The sequence below is a fragment of the Sus scrofa genome, chromosome 13 (assembly GCF_000003025.6).
Source record: "Sus scrofa isolate TJ Tabasco breed Duroc chromosome 13, Sscrofa11.1, whole genome shotgun sequence".
Classification (NCBI taxonomy): domain Eukaryota; kingdom Metazoa; phylum Chordata; class Mammalia; order Artiodactyla; family Suidae; genus Sus; species Sus scrofa.
Genome location: NC_010455.5, coordinates 146577901 through 146591567, shown reverse-complemented (window position 1 = coordinate 146591567; position 13667 = coordinate 146577901). Strand labels below are relative to the sequence as shown.

Sequence of the window (13667 nt, the reverse complement as noted above, 5' to 3'; positions counted from 1 at the left end):
ATCCCTCTTTCCCCCTTTTCCCCTTTGGTAGCCATAATTTTTTTTTCTAAGTCTGTGAATCTGTTTCTATTTTGTAAATAAATTTGTTTGTATCAGATTTTATTCTTTTTATCTTTTTTCTTTTTTTTATTAACCCACTGAGTGATGCCAGGAATCGAACCCACACCCTCATGGAGCCTATGTTGAATTCTTAACTCACTGAATCACAACAGGAACTCCTGTATCAGATTTTAGATTATGCATATAAGTGTTATATTATATGAACAACTATTTTTAAATCAACTCAAGCAAAATACTAAGTAATTAAATAAATAAAAACCAATCACTAGGTGGTGTTGAAATAATCCGAATCATTCTTAGACTGTTAACTTCTAAGTAATTTAGATCAACATCATTATTTATTCCTTCAATAGAAATTAAGTCTTGTATATGATTTTTTATTTTTTTTAATTTTTAAAAATTTTTTTCAATGATTTTTATTTTTTTCCATTATAGTTGGTTGGATATGTTTTTTAAAATCCTTAAAAGTTAATTGAACCTTTTTTTAAACATTTAAGTTGACTGTCATAAAATCTGTCATAACATTTTCAAAAAGGGCATACAGTTCAAAATGACAGCACGAGCACAAACACATTTGCCTTCCCTTCTCCCCCCAAATTCCATGGAATGGAATTTTGGAGATATTAAAGGGAGTAAATCATTAGGAAAGCTGAGAATGAGATAGAAAGCCATAAGCAAACTGATGATATAGTTCTAGAAGACAGAAAGCGGGTGAAATCATATTAATGAATAAACCAGACAAATGAAAACTCTAGTCCAGAATACCCCCATGGAGAAGGTTATAAAAAGAATTGGATATAGTCTTCTTGGTAGAGATCCTAGGAGGCTCCAAGCAAAGAGTGAGCAGGTATGGAGAAGAGAACTGAATGCTACACATTATTTGGCAAAATTCATTAGAGGATTGGAAAGGAATGCTGAGGAATTCCTGTTGTGGCATAGTGGAAATGAATCCGACTAGGAACCATGAGGTTACAGGTTTGATCCCTGGCCTCGTTCAGTGGGTTAAGGATCCAGCCTTGCCATGAGCTGTGGTGTAGGTCACAGACATGACTTGGATCTGGCATTGCTGTGGCTCTGGCATAGGCTAGCAGCTACAGCTCTGATTAGACCTGGGAACCTCCATATGCCATGGGTACGGCCCTAAAAAGACAAATAAATAAATAAATAAATTTTTTAAATAGAAAAGGAATGCTGAACCATTTGAGCCCTATCAACTTTTCCATTTCCACACATACAAGGTTGTAGCAACCTTATATCTAAACTAAAACTGAAAAATAAATTTCTACAGAAACTGATCTCTCTGCTTGGAAAATACTAATGTATCTAGGATATGGGTTGGCACTTCAGTGCACGGATCAAGTTCTTTAAAGTGAAGTCCGTCAGTCAATATGAGCACATAGCTTCAGTCAGTCCTTTAGAAGAAAACGAACATATATATATATAACAGAGGAAACACATGCCATTGCATGTAGTAACAGACAATTGTTCATTTGTGTATAACAGAACTGAAAGGAACGATCAGTGTTTAAGTGGAAAGAAAGAAAAATAAGATAGAAAATACTTCTGCTTTGGCCATGTGAGAGAAAAAAAGCCCATGATTATCCTTATGCTATAAATAACTAGAACTGAATAACAATAAATGAAACAACCATGTTCAGACATTGAATGATAAGCAGTATGGGACTTGTGAAACAAAATAAGTTTTCCTTGGAATTCTCTTGCGGCACAGTGGATTAAGGTTCTGGCATTGTCACTGCTGTGGTGCCAGTTCGATCCCTTGCCTGGGAACTTTCATACGCTGTGGAAATCTACCCTCCTGCCTTGGGTCACTGCTGTGGTGCCAGTTCGATCCCTTGCCTGGGAACTTTCATACGCTGTGGAAATCTACCCTCCTGCCCCAAAAAAGTGGTCCTTACTATCCCCTGCTTTCTGCATGGAGGAAATTACCAGACTATGGAGCCGGGCTGGAATCCCAAATGCTAAGTGATCTCACTACTTGAAGAGACAGAAATCAGAGCTCAGAGAGGCCAACATGTTCAGAATTTTGTGGAGAGGAATACCCAGGACTATACCAAGAAATCTACATAGGGCTCTCTTGAGTTTTTAGCTGATTATTAATCTGTACACTTGTAATGTGAAACACCATGAAGCTGGACAGAGAATAACATCTGGGGAAAGTCAAATCCTGGGAAGCTGTTAAGACAAATAATTCTCATAGTTTACACATGGCTGGGACTCATTCATAATCCCACCAGCTAGAGAGACTGTATTAGATGCAGAAGACATTCAGTAGAGACCCCAAAAGAGTCATTCCTTCAAAGTAGGAGAAACAGACAACTTAGACAATACTATCAATAACCGTGTCCTCACTGGCATGTGTAAAACACTATACTCAAGAATGTAAGAACATACACTCTTTTTCAAGCATGCATTGAACTTTAAGACTATATGCAGGCCTATGCAATTTCCAATAAATTCAGAATTTAAATCACAGACTATTCCATCACCACAAAATAGCTAAATTAGAAATCAAACAAAGATATTTTTAAAACCTCAAAATATTTGGAAAACAGACAGCACACTTTAAAATAAACCACAAGTCAAGGAAGAAATCAGAGATATTGGAAAATATTTTGGACTGAGTAATAATGCAAATACATCAAAACTAATGGAATGCATTGAGTGCTTAAAGGGAAACTTATACTTTAAGTAGTATATTAGAAAAGAATAAAAGTGGAAAATCAAAGTTTATACCTTAAACATAAACTTTAAGATGAAATAAAAGAGTTAAAACCCCAAAAACTAAAATGATGGAAATAATATACAACAGAAATTAATTACACAGAACTCAGACAATACTTTTTCTAAAACATATAACCAAAAGCTAGTTTCTTCAAAAAATTAATAAAACTGATAAAGCTCTTATTGGAATGATCAATAAATAGAGAAGATACACATGAACAATACCAAAAATAAGAGAGTTATTGGCTGTCTATCCTTCATGGCTCAGCGGGTTAAGAATCTAGCATTGTCACTGATGGCACAGGTTCATTCCCTGGCCTAGGAACTTCCAAGTGCCATGGGTGTAGCCAAAACAGAGAGAGAGGACAGCACAACAGATACCACAGAAATTAAAATAATACATTAGGGAATAGTATGAACTGTGTTATGCCAATAAATGTAATAACCTTGATGAAATGCACAAATTCCTTGAAAGACACAAGCTACCAAAACTAACCCAAGAAGAAATAGATAATAGAAAATCTGAAGAGCACTATAATAATTAAAGAGTTTGTATGAGTTCCTGTCATGACTCAGCAGTTAATGAACCCAACTAGCATCCATGAGGATGCAGCTTCAACCCCTGGCCTCGATCTGTGGGTTAAGAATCTGGCATTGCCATGAGCTGTGGTGTAGGTGGCAGACACGGCTTGGATGATGCATTGCTGTGGCTCTGGCATAGACCAGTGGCTACAGCTTCAATTCAATCCCTAGCCTGGGAACCTCCATGTGCTACAGGTATGGCCCTAAAGAGACAGAAAGACCCCAAAAAATTGACTTTGTAATTTATAACCTTCCTTCAAAAAATACTCAAGTCCAGATGGCTTTACTGATCAATTCTATCAAACATATACGGAAGAAATAATACCAAGCCAATTCCAAATCATCCAGAAAATAGAAGAAGAAAAACTTCAACTCTTTTTGAGATGAGTATTATCCTGATAACAACCTAGAAAAAACATGACATAAAAGTAAAACTAAAGACCAATATTCTTCACTTCATTAATAAGACGCAAAAATCTCTAAAAAAAAAAAAATAAATACTAGCAAATTCAGCAATATGTTTTTTGAAAATATCAAAGGCCCATTTATTTTTGTCTTATTAATATATAATTGATGGAGTTCCTGTCGTGGCTCATGGGTTAATGAATCTGACTAGGAACCATGAGATTGTGGGTTCGATCCCTGGCCTTGCTCAGTGGGTTAAGGATCCAGCATTGCCGTGAGCTGTGGTGTAGGTGGCAGACACGGCTCAGATCCCATGTTGCTGTGGCTCTGGCGTAGGCCAGTGGTTACAGCTCCAATTCAACCCCTAGCCTGGGAACCTCCATATGCCGTGGGAGTGGCCCAAGCAATGGCAAAAAGACAAAAAAAAAAAAAAAAAAAAAAGATAATTGACGCACAACATTGTATTAGTTTAAGGTATACAATATAATGATTTAATGCATATATATTGCCAAATGTTTATAATACATTTAGTTAACATCCATCACCACAGTTACAATTTTTTTTCCCTTATGATGAGAACTTTTAACATTTACTCTCTTAGCAACTTTCAAAAAACAAGAGAATACTGTTAATGTCACCATGCTGTATATTACATTTCTAGAACTTATTTATCTTATAACTGGAAGTTTGTTTTTTCGATCACATTTACCATTTTCTCCTATCCTTTCACTCCACACCCCCTGCCTCTAACTACTACTAATCTGTTTCAGTGAGTTCATACTTTTTAGATTCCACATTTAAGTGAAATCATATAGTATTTGTCTTTCTCTGTCAGACTTATTTCACTTAGTATAATGTCCTTAAGTTCTATCCATGTTATCATAAACAGCAGGATTTCTTTTTTAATGGCTAATAATCTGTTGTATATATGTGCCACAGCTTTTTTTATCCATTCATCCATAAATGGAGACTTAGGTTGTTTTCATGTCTTTGGTTATTATAAATAATACTACAATGAACATGGAGGTACAGATATCTCTTTGATATAATAATTTTATTTCCCTTGTATATATAACCAGGAGTGAAATTCCTGGGTCATATGGTAGTTACATTTTCAATTTTTTTAGGAAATTCTCCAGTGTTTTCCACAGTGCCTGCACAAATTTATGTTCCCACCAACAGGGCACAAAGGTTCCCTTTTCGCCACATCCTCACCAATACTTGTTACCTCTTGTCCTTTTGATGATAGATAGTCTAACGGGGTGAGGCAATATCTTGTTGTGGATTTGATTTGCATGTCCTTGTTGAGTGATGATGTTGAACACTCATATACCAGTTGGGCATCTGTATGCCATCTTTGGAAAAAATATCTATTCAGTTTTTCTGCTCATTTTTAATTTTAATTTATATATATTTTTTGCTATTGAGTTGTATGAGTTAGTTATAAATTTTGGATATTAACCCTTTATCAGATACATGATTTCAAATATTTTCTTTGATTCCATAACTTACCTTTTCATTTTTTTATGGTTTCCTTTGCTGTACAGAAGCTTTTTAGTTTGATGTAATACATTTATTTGTTTTTACTGCCTTTGCTTTTGATTTCAAATCCAAAAAAAAAAAAAATCATTGCCAAGACTGATGTTAATGAGGAGCTTACAACCTATATTTTCTTCTGGAGTTCTATGGTTTCAGGGCAAATATATAGGCAAATTCAGAATATCCTAATGTTGTAAATCACTTACACATCTAGCATGAAGCTTAGAAGACAAATGTATTTAAAAATAACTACAAACACAATGATTTGTTAAAGGATACACAATGTAAAAAGGTGTAAATTGTGACATTAAAAATAAAGTGGGGAGGATTAAAAATGTTGAGATTTATGGTGTGTTCAAGGTTAAGTTGTTATCAGCTCAAAATAGACTGTATAGTCTATTATACAAGAATCTATAATAAATACAAAATACATAAAGAGAAGGAATCCAAGGACACTGCTATAGAAAATCATCAAATCAGAAAATAAGAGAACATGGGAGTTCCCATCGTGGCACAGTGCTTAACGAATCTGACTAGGAACCATGAGGTTGCAGGTTTGATCCCTGGCCTTGCTCAGTGGGTTAAGGATTTGGTGTTGCTGTGACCTGTGATGTAGGTTGCAGACATGGCTCAGATTCTCCGTTGCTGTGGCTGTGTGGCGTAGTCTGGGAACCTCCATATTCTTCGGGAGCGGCCCTAGAAAAGGGAAAGAAAGAAAGAAGGAAAGAAAGAAAGGAAGGAAGGAAGGAAGGAAGGAAGGAAGGAAGGAAGGGAGAACTGTTTAAAAATAAAAAAGAACAAAAAAAGAAAAATAGGAATTACCACCAGAAAACAATCAACAAAATGCAATAGTAAGTCCATACTGATCACTAACTACTTTAAATGTAAATGGACTAAATTATTCAATTGAAAGATACAGAGTAACAATAAATAAAAAATGAATGTATAAATGATCCATGAATGAAAAGAAAGGAAGAAAGATCCACTTGTATGCTGCCTACGAGAGATTCACTTCAACTATAAGGACACATACATACTGAAAATAAAGGGATGGAAAAAGATATTCCATGCACGTAGAAACTGAAGTATACAGGGTAGCTATACCTACATTAGACAAAATAGACCTTAAGCAAAACATTGTAATGAAAGACAAAAAAATCATGATATAATGACAAAGGGGTCAAGCTAACAAGAATATAAATATTAATATTTGTAAATATTTATGCACCCAATGTGGAAAAACTTAAATATAAAATAAAATTAACAGACCTAAAGGAAGAAATAGGCAGCAATACAATAATTGTACAGAACTTCAATATTCCACTGCCAACAATGGAGAGAGCATCAGAAAAATCAGTAAGAAAACACTGGACTTAAATGGCATATTAGACCAGATGGGCTTAACAGATATTTATAGACATTCTATTCAATAGCAGCAGAATACACATTCTTCTCTGATGCATATGGAATATTCTCCAGGATAGGCCACAAAACAAGTAAATAAACTTAAGAACACTGAAATCCTATTAAGCATCCTCCCAGTCACAACAGTATGATATTTGAAATCAATTACAAGAAGAAGACTGGAAAATGCATCAATATACGGAGATTAAATAACATGTTACTGAACAACTAACCAAAGAAGAAATCAAGAGAAATTTAAAAATATCTTGAGACAAATGAAAATAGAAATGTAATATTCCACAAAACTTATGGGATACAACAAAAGCCGTTCTAAGAGATAAGTTCACAGCAATAAATGCCTATATCAAAAATCAGGAAAATTCTCAAATAAACTAATTTCACATCTTCAAAGAACCATAAAAAGAACAAAGCCCAAAGTTAGTGAAAGGAAGGAAATAGCAAAGACCGGATCAGAACTATATGAAATAGAGACTAAAAAGATAATAGAAAGGATAAAAGTAAGAGCTGGTTTTTTTCTTTTTTTAAGATAAACAAAATTGGCAAACCTTTAGACTCACCAAAAAGAGAAGACTCAAATAAAATCAGCAGAACTATAAAGGATCATTAAGAGAGTACTATGAACAATTGTACACCAACAAAGTAGACAACCTTGAAGGAATGGATAAGTTCCTAGAAACACACCATTACCAAGACTGAATCATGAAAACACAGAAAATCTGAACAGACAAATTACCAGTAAGGACACTGAATCAGTACTCAAAAACCTCCCAACAACAACAACAAAAAATTATAGGACCAGACAGTTTCACTGATAAATTTTTATCATTTTTTTTTTTTTGTCTTTTGTCTTTTTAGGGCCACACCTGCAGCATATGGAGGTTCCCAGGCTAGGAGTCTAATTGGAGCTATAGCTGACAGCCTACTCCAGAGCCACAGCAATGACAGATCTAAGCCACATCTGTGACCACACCAGAGCTCATAGCATCACCCAATCCTTAACCCACTGAGCAAGGCCAGGGATCAAACCTGCAACCTCATGGTTCCTAGTCATACTCGTTTCTGCTGTGCCATGACAGGAACTCCTTATAAAATTTTTAAAAATAATTAATACCAATCCTGCTCAAACTCTTCCAAAAAAAGAGGAAATACTTCCAAATTCATCAGCATTATCCTGATACCAAAACCAGACAAGGATACTACAGATAAAAGAAAATTTTAACAATATTTTAAAAGGATAATACACCATGATTGAGTGAAGTTTATCCTAGGAATAATGATTTAATATTTGAAATCAATCACTGACCCACAATATTAAAGAATTTTTAAAAAGCTTCTCAATATACATATAAAATCATTTGATAAAATTCAACACTCATCTCTGATAAAAAATAAACTTAGAAAATCCTTTCAACAAAGTATAAAAGGAAATTAATGGGATGCTAGTGAAAGTAACCCCTTCCTTGCTCAGGTGTCAACTGGAGAAGAATGAGTAACCTGGACTTCTACACTCATAATAAGATGACATTCTCCTTATCCTGCTGAAATTAAAGACAGCTAAAACAGAGTGTATAAATAACATTCACTGTCTCATAACATAATACCTAAAATGTCCAGGTTTCAATAAAAATAATTTGACATACCAGAAATCAGGATGACATCAATTTGAACAAGAAAAGACAACTACCAGATACCAAATCCAAGATAAGAGAGAGATATTTGGATAATCTAACGAGGATTTAAAGCAACTGTCATAAGGTTCTTCAGCACATCATTAGAAAGATGTTTGAAACAAATTAAAAAATAAGAAGTCTCAGAAATAAATGGAAAATTAGAACCAAATGGAAATTTTAGAACTGAAATATATAATAACCAAAATAAAACCCAATGGATGGGCTCAAAATCAGAATGGAAGAGACAAAGCAAGCAATCAACTCAAAAATAAAACAACAGAAATTACTAAATCTAAACAACAGAAATAAAAGACACTACAAACAAACAAACAAACAACAAAAACCAGAGCCTCGAGGATCTAAAATTTGCATCAATAGAGTCCCAGAAGAAGAGGATAAAAAGGATAGGACTTCAAAATAGCTATAAGAAATAGTGTGGAGTTCCCATTGTGGCTCAACAAGTTAAGGACCCAGTATTGTCTCTGTGAGGACTCAGGTTTGATCCCTGGCCTTGTTCAGTGGGTTAAGGATCTGGCATTGCTGTGAGCTGTGGTGTAGGTTGCAGATGTGGCTCAGATCCTGCATTGCTGTGGCTCTGGTGTAGGCCAGCAGCTACAGCTCCAATTCGACCCCTAGCCTGGGAACCTCCATATGCCGCAGGAGCAGCCCTAGAAATGGCAAAAAAGACAAAAAAGACACACACACACACATACACACACAAAAACTTGTAACACTGTCTGATATGATATGGTTCTAAAATGTCTGTAGAAGAAATATTTATACAATTAGACAGGGGAAATGAGGAGGGTGGGTAAAGGGACACAGAGGTAGGTAAGGTTTCTTATTCATTTGAGCTGATAAAATGTCAACACCAGTAGACTGTATACATTATATAATACCTAAACACCAAAAAGCTATACAAAGTGATACACTCAAAAACATTATAGATGGAGCTCCTGTTGTGGCTCAGTGGGCTAAGAACCCAAGAGAGTGTCTATGAGGATGCAGGTATGATCCTTGGCTTCACTCAGTAGGTTAAGGATCTGGCATTGCTGCAAGCTATGGTGTAGGTCACAGATTTGTCTTAGATCCACTGTTGTCATGGCTGTGGTGTAGGCCTGCAGCTGTAGCTCTGATCTGACCCCAACTGAGGAACTTTCATATACCTCAGGTGTGGCCATTAAAGAAAAAAAAAAAGTTATAATCATATTGGAATTCCAATATATTCAAGTATCCACAGGAAAGCAAGGGGAAAACAGAAAAATGAAAAACAGAGAACAGAAAACAAAATATAAAATAGCAGATATAAACTCTAAACAACAATCATTACATTAAGTGTAAATGGTTAAATATACCCATTTGAAGAACTGAGATTGACAGAGTGGGTTAAAAAACATAATCCAACTATATGTCAAAAAGACACTAACTTCAAATGTAGTGATATAAGTAGACTGAAATAAAAGAATGAAATTTTACACCATCAATATTGAATGATTTCTCTTTAAGATCAAGAAACAAGTTGTGGATGCCAGCTCTCCCTATTCTATTTCAACATAGTACTGGAAATCCTAGCCCGTGCAATACAAAAAGAAAAGGAAATAAGAGGAAAATGGTTTTGATAAGAAGAAATAAAACTATGTTTATTTTCAGATTACATGACTGTCTATACAAAAAAATCCCAAGGAACCTACCAAATACTCTCAGAACGAACGCAACAGTTTAGCAAGGTCATAGAATACCAGGTAAACATAGAAAATGCAATTTTATTTCTATACCTTCAATGATCACAAACATATAAAAAAATTTAAAATAGTACCATTTATAATTGCTCCCCAAAGTGAAATACTAGTGTATAAATCTAACAAAATGTGTACAGGACTTTTACATTGAAAACAACAAAACACTGATAAAAGAAATAAGAGGAGATCTAAATAAATGTAGAATCATACCAGACCCATGGACCAGAAGACAAAAAATATGCCAATTCTCCCCAAACTGATACACAGGTTGAACATAACTCCTATCGGAATTTCAGCAAGATTTTTTTTTTTTTTTGGTAAATATACAATTTATATGGAAAGGCAAAGTAACTAGAATGGCTAAAACAATTTTGAAAAAGAATAAAATTAGAGGAATCAATTTACCCAATTTCAACACCTATTACATAGCTATAATAATCAAGACAGTATGAAACTGGCAAAGGAGGAGACACATAGATTAATGGAACAGAAAGTGAACCCAGAAAGTGAACCCACATGAATATGCCTAAGTAAGTTTTGACAAAGGTGCAAAAAAATTCAAGAGAGGAAAGAGTCGTTTCAACAAATAGTACTAGAGCAATTAGATATCCATAGGCAAAAAACAAACAAAAACCTAAATATAAATCCCACACCTTATACAAAAATGAACTATAAAATAGATCACAGGCTTCAATGTAAACTGTAAAACTATAACACCTTTAGAAGAAAAATAGGACCTAGCGTTAGTCAGAGTTCTTAGACAACATCAAAAAACAAGATTCACAGAAAGCAAAAAAAAATAAAATAAAATAAAATAAATTGGCTTCAACATAATTAAAAACTGCTATTCTGAAAAATATCCTGTTAAGGAAATAAAGATACAATCTATATAGACTGGGAGAAAATATCTGCCAACAACATATCCAACACAATACTGATATCTAAAATATATAAAGAACTCTCAGGAGTTCCCATTGTGGCTCAGCAGAAATGAATCTGAATAGCGTCCATGAGGACTCAGGTTCAATCTCTGGCCTTGCTCAGTGGGTTAAGGATCTGGCATTGCCATGAACTGTGGTGTAGATTTAAGATGAGGTTTGGATCCCTCATTGCTGTGGCTGTGGTGTAGGCCACTGGCTACAGCTCCAATTCAACCCCGAGCTTGGGAAACTCCGTATGCTGTGCGTGCAGCCCTAAAAAGATAAAAAAAAAAAAAAAAAAAAAAAAAAAAGGACTCTCAAAGGTCAACAGTACAAAAGTCAAAAATGTTATTTGAACATGGGCAAAAGACATGAAGAGATATTTAACCAAAGATATAAAGTTGAAACATAAATAATTGAAAAGACGTGCTTGCTAAATGAAAGTACATTTAGAGACCTAAAGGCCCAAAGCAATAAGACGCTAGAAGGACATACAGGAAAAATACCTACTTAATGCTGGCATAGAAAATAATTTTTTTTTGTCTTTTTTTTTTTTTGCCTTTTCTAGGGCCACTTCCGGCAGCATATGGAGGTTCCCAGGCTACGGGTCTAATTGGAGCTGTAGCCACCAGACTACACCACAGGCACAGCAACGTGGGATCCAAGCCGAGTCTGCAACCTACACCACAGCTCACGGCAACACCAGATCCTTAACCCACTGAGTGAGGCTAGGAATCGAACCCGCAACCTCATGGTTCCTAGTCAGACTCGTTAACCACTGCGCCACGACGGGAACTCCAGAAAATAATTTCTTAATCCTTAAAAATCACTGGGTATGTTAGTAAAATGAAATTCCTAGACCTGAAACTCAAAAGGTCATTAATGGTCCACCATAGAATCACCACCTTGAAAGATCAAACTAACCTATCTTTAATATCTCTATCTATTTCCTTTAGTACTTTATGTAAATAACAATGTCAATAAATATAAAGATTTTAAAAGATTCTGAGAGATTAAAACAAAAGACTTTAGGTATATATAAAAAAAACTTACAGTTCCTCCCATTCCTTTTTTCGCTGCTGAATCTTAAATTGGGCCCTTTCAGCTTTTAATATAAGTTTCCTTGTTTTCTCAATTTGATTTTCCACCATAATTTCACTTAGGGTTTTAGGCCGAAATTTCTTCCCTTTTTCTATAATTGATTCTTCTGGCACACTAATACTCCCACCTGTACAAAGAGTCAACATTTTTAAAAATCTTTTTGAAACATCAAAATAAAACTCCCAAGTATTGTTTTTAACCTGCTAGTTTTAAAAATCCAAGAATGTAATTAATCTGTAAATCACAGTATGTATTAAGCAACTAGCATGAATTAAATGCCATAATAAGTATTTTAGAATATCAAAATTAAGAGATCTGAATCACAATTTTTGCTCCTCAGAACCATATTAAAAGGTTGGTGAGGAGTTCCCGTCGTGGCGCAGTGGTTAACGAATCCGACTAGGAACCATGAGGTTGCGGGTTCGGTCCCTGCCCTTGCTCAGTGGGTTAACGATCCGGCGTTGCCGTGAGCTGTGGTGTAGGTTGCAGACGCGGCTCGGATCCTGCGTTGCTGTGGCTCTGGTGTAGGCCGGTGGCCACGGCTCCGATTCGACCCCTAGCCTGGGAACCTCCATATGCCGCAGGAGCGGCCCAAGAAATAGCAAAAAGACAAAAAAAAAAAAAAAAAAAAAAAAAAAAAAAAAAAAAAAAAAAAAAAGGTTGGTGAGATAAGACATATATTAAACAATTAGAGAAAAAGATAATAAATAACAGACCACTGACAGATATTGGGAAGCTGGGAAAGAGTGTAACATGATGGTGGGGAAAGGGAAAAGCAAGTGAGTCTTATTTGACATGTGTAATTTGAGGTCACTATACAAGCTACGGTGGTCTATGGCCAATTAAAAAACTGGTCAGAAACATGCAAATCTAGAATTTAGAAATTATTGACTTGATCAAGACACATGAAATGATGTTCAACAACACTAGTCATCAGGGAAATGCAAATCAAAACCACAATAAGGTATCACATCACACCCCTCAAAATGGGGCTGTTATTTAAAAAGATTACAAATAACAAGTGTTGGTGAGGATATGGAGAAAAAGAAAGCTTTGTGTACTATTGGTAGGAGTATAAATTGGTGCAGTCATTACAGAAAACAGTATGGAGATTCCTCAACAAGTAAAAATAGAACTACCATATGATTCAGGAATTCCACTTTTGGATATTTTTCCAAAGGGAAAAAAACCCAGTAATTGAAAAAGATATATGTACTCCTATATATATATGCACGTGTGTATATGCACATACAGACAATAGAATACTACTCAGCCATAAAAAGAATGAAATCTTGCCATTTGTCTCACACACACACACACACACACACACACACACGCCCAGTACCTCTGCAGCGACCTGAGCTGTGGCAGTTGGATTCTTCACCCACTGTGCCACAGCAGGAACTCCCATAGAGATATACTTTAGGTTTACATGAAAAAATATGGGTGATCATATAGTTATAAGCCACCATTTCATTTCCTAT

General features: G+C 35.2%; 1 protein-coding gene across 4 annotated transcripts in view; it reads right to left on the bottom strand.

The window, feature by feature from the left end:
- CFAP44 (cilia and flagella associated protein 44) overlaps positions 1–13667 on the bottom strand; it is a 156557-nt gene that overhangs the window by 36968 nt on the left and 105922 nt on the right. For all 4 annotated transcript variants that reach the window (XM_021070360.1, XM_021070361.1, XM_021070362.1 and 1 more), the window contains one exon: positions 12136–12310. In XM_021070360.1, coding sequence (XP_020926019.1) covers positions 12136–12310 — 175 coding nt within the window. The remainder of the gene's footprint in view (positions 1–12135; positions 12311–13667) is intronic.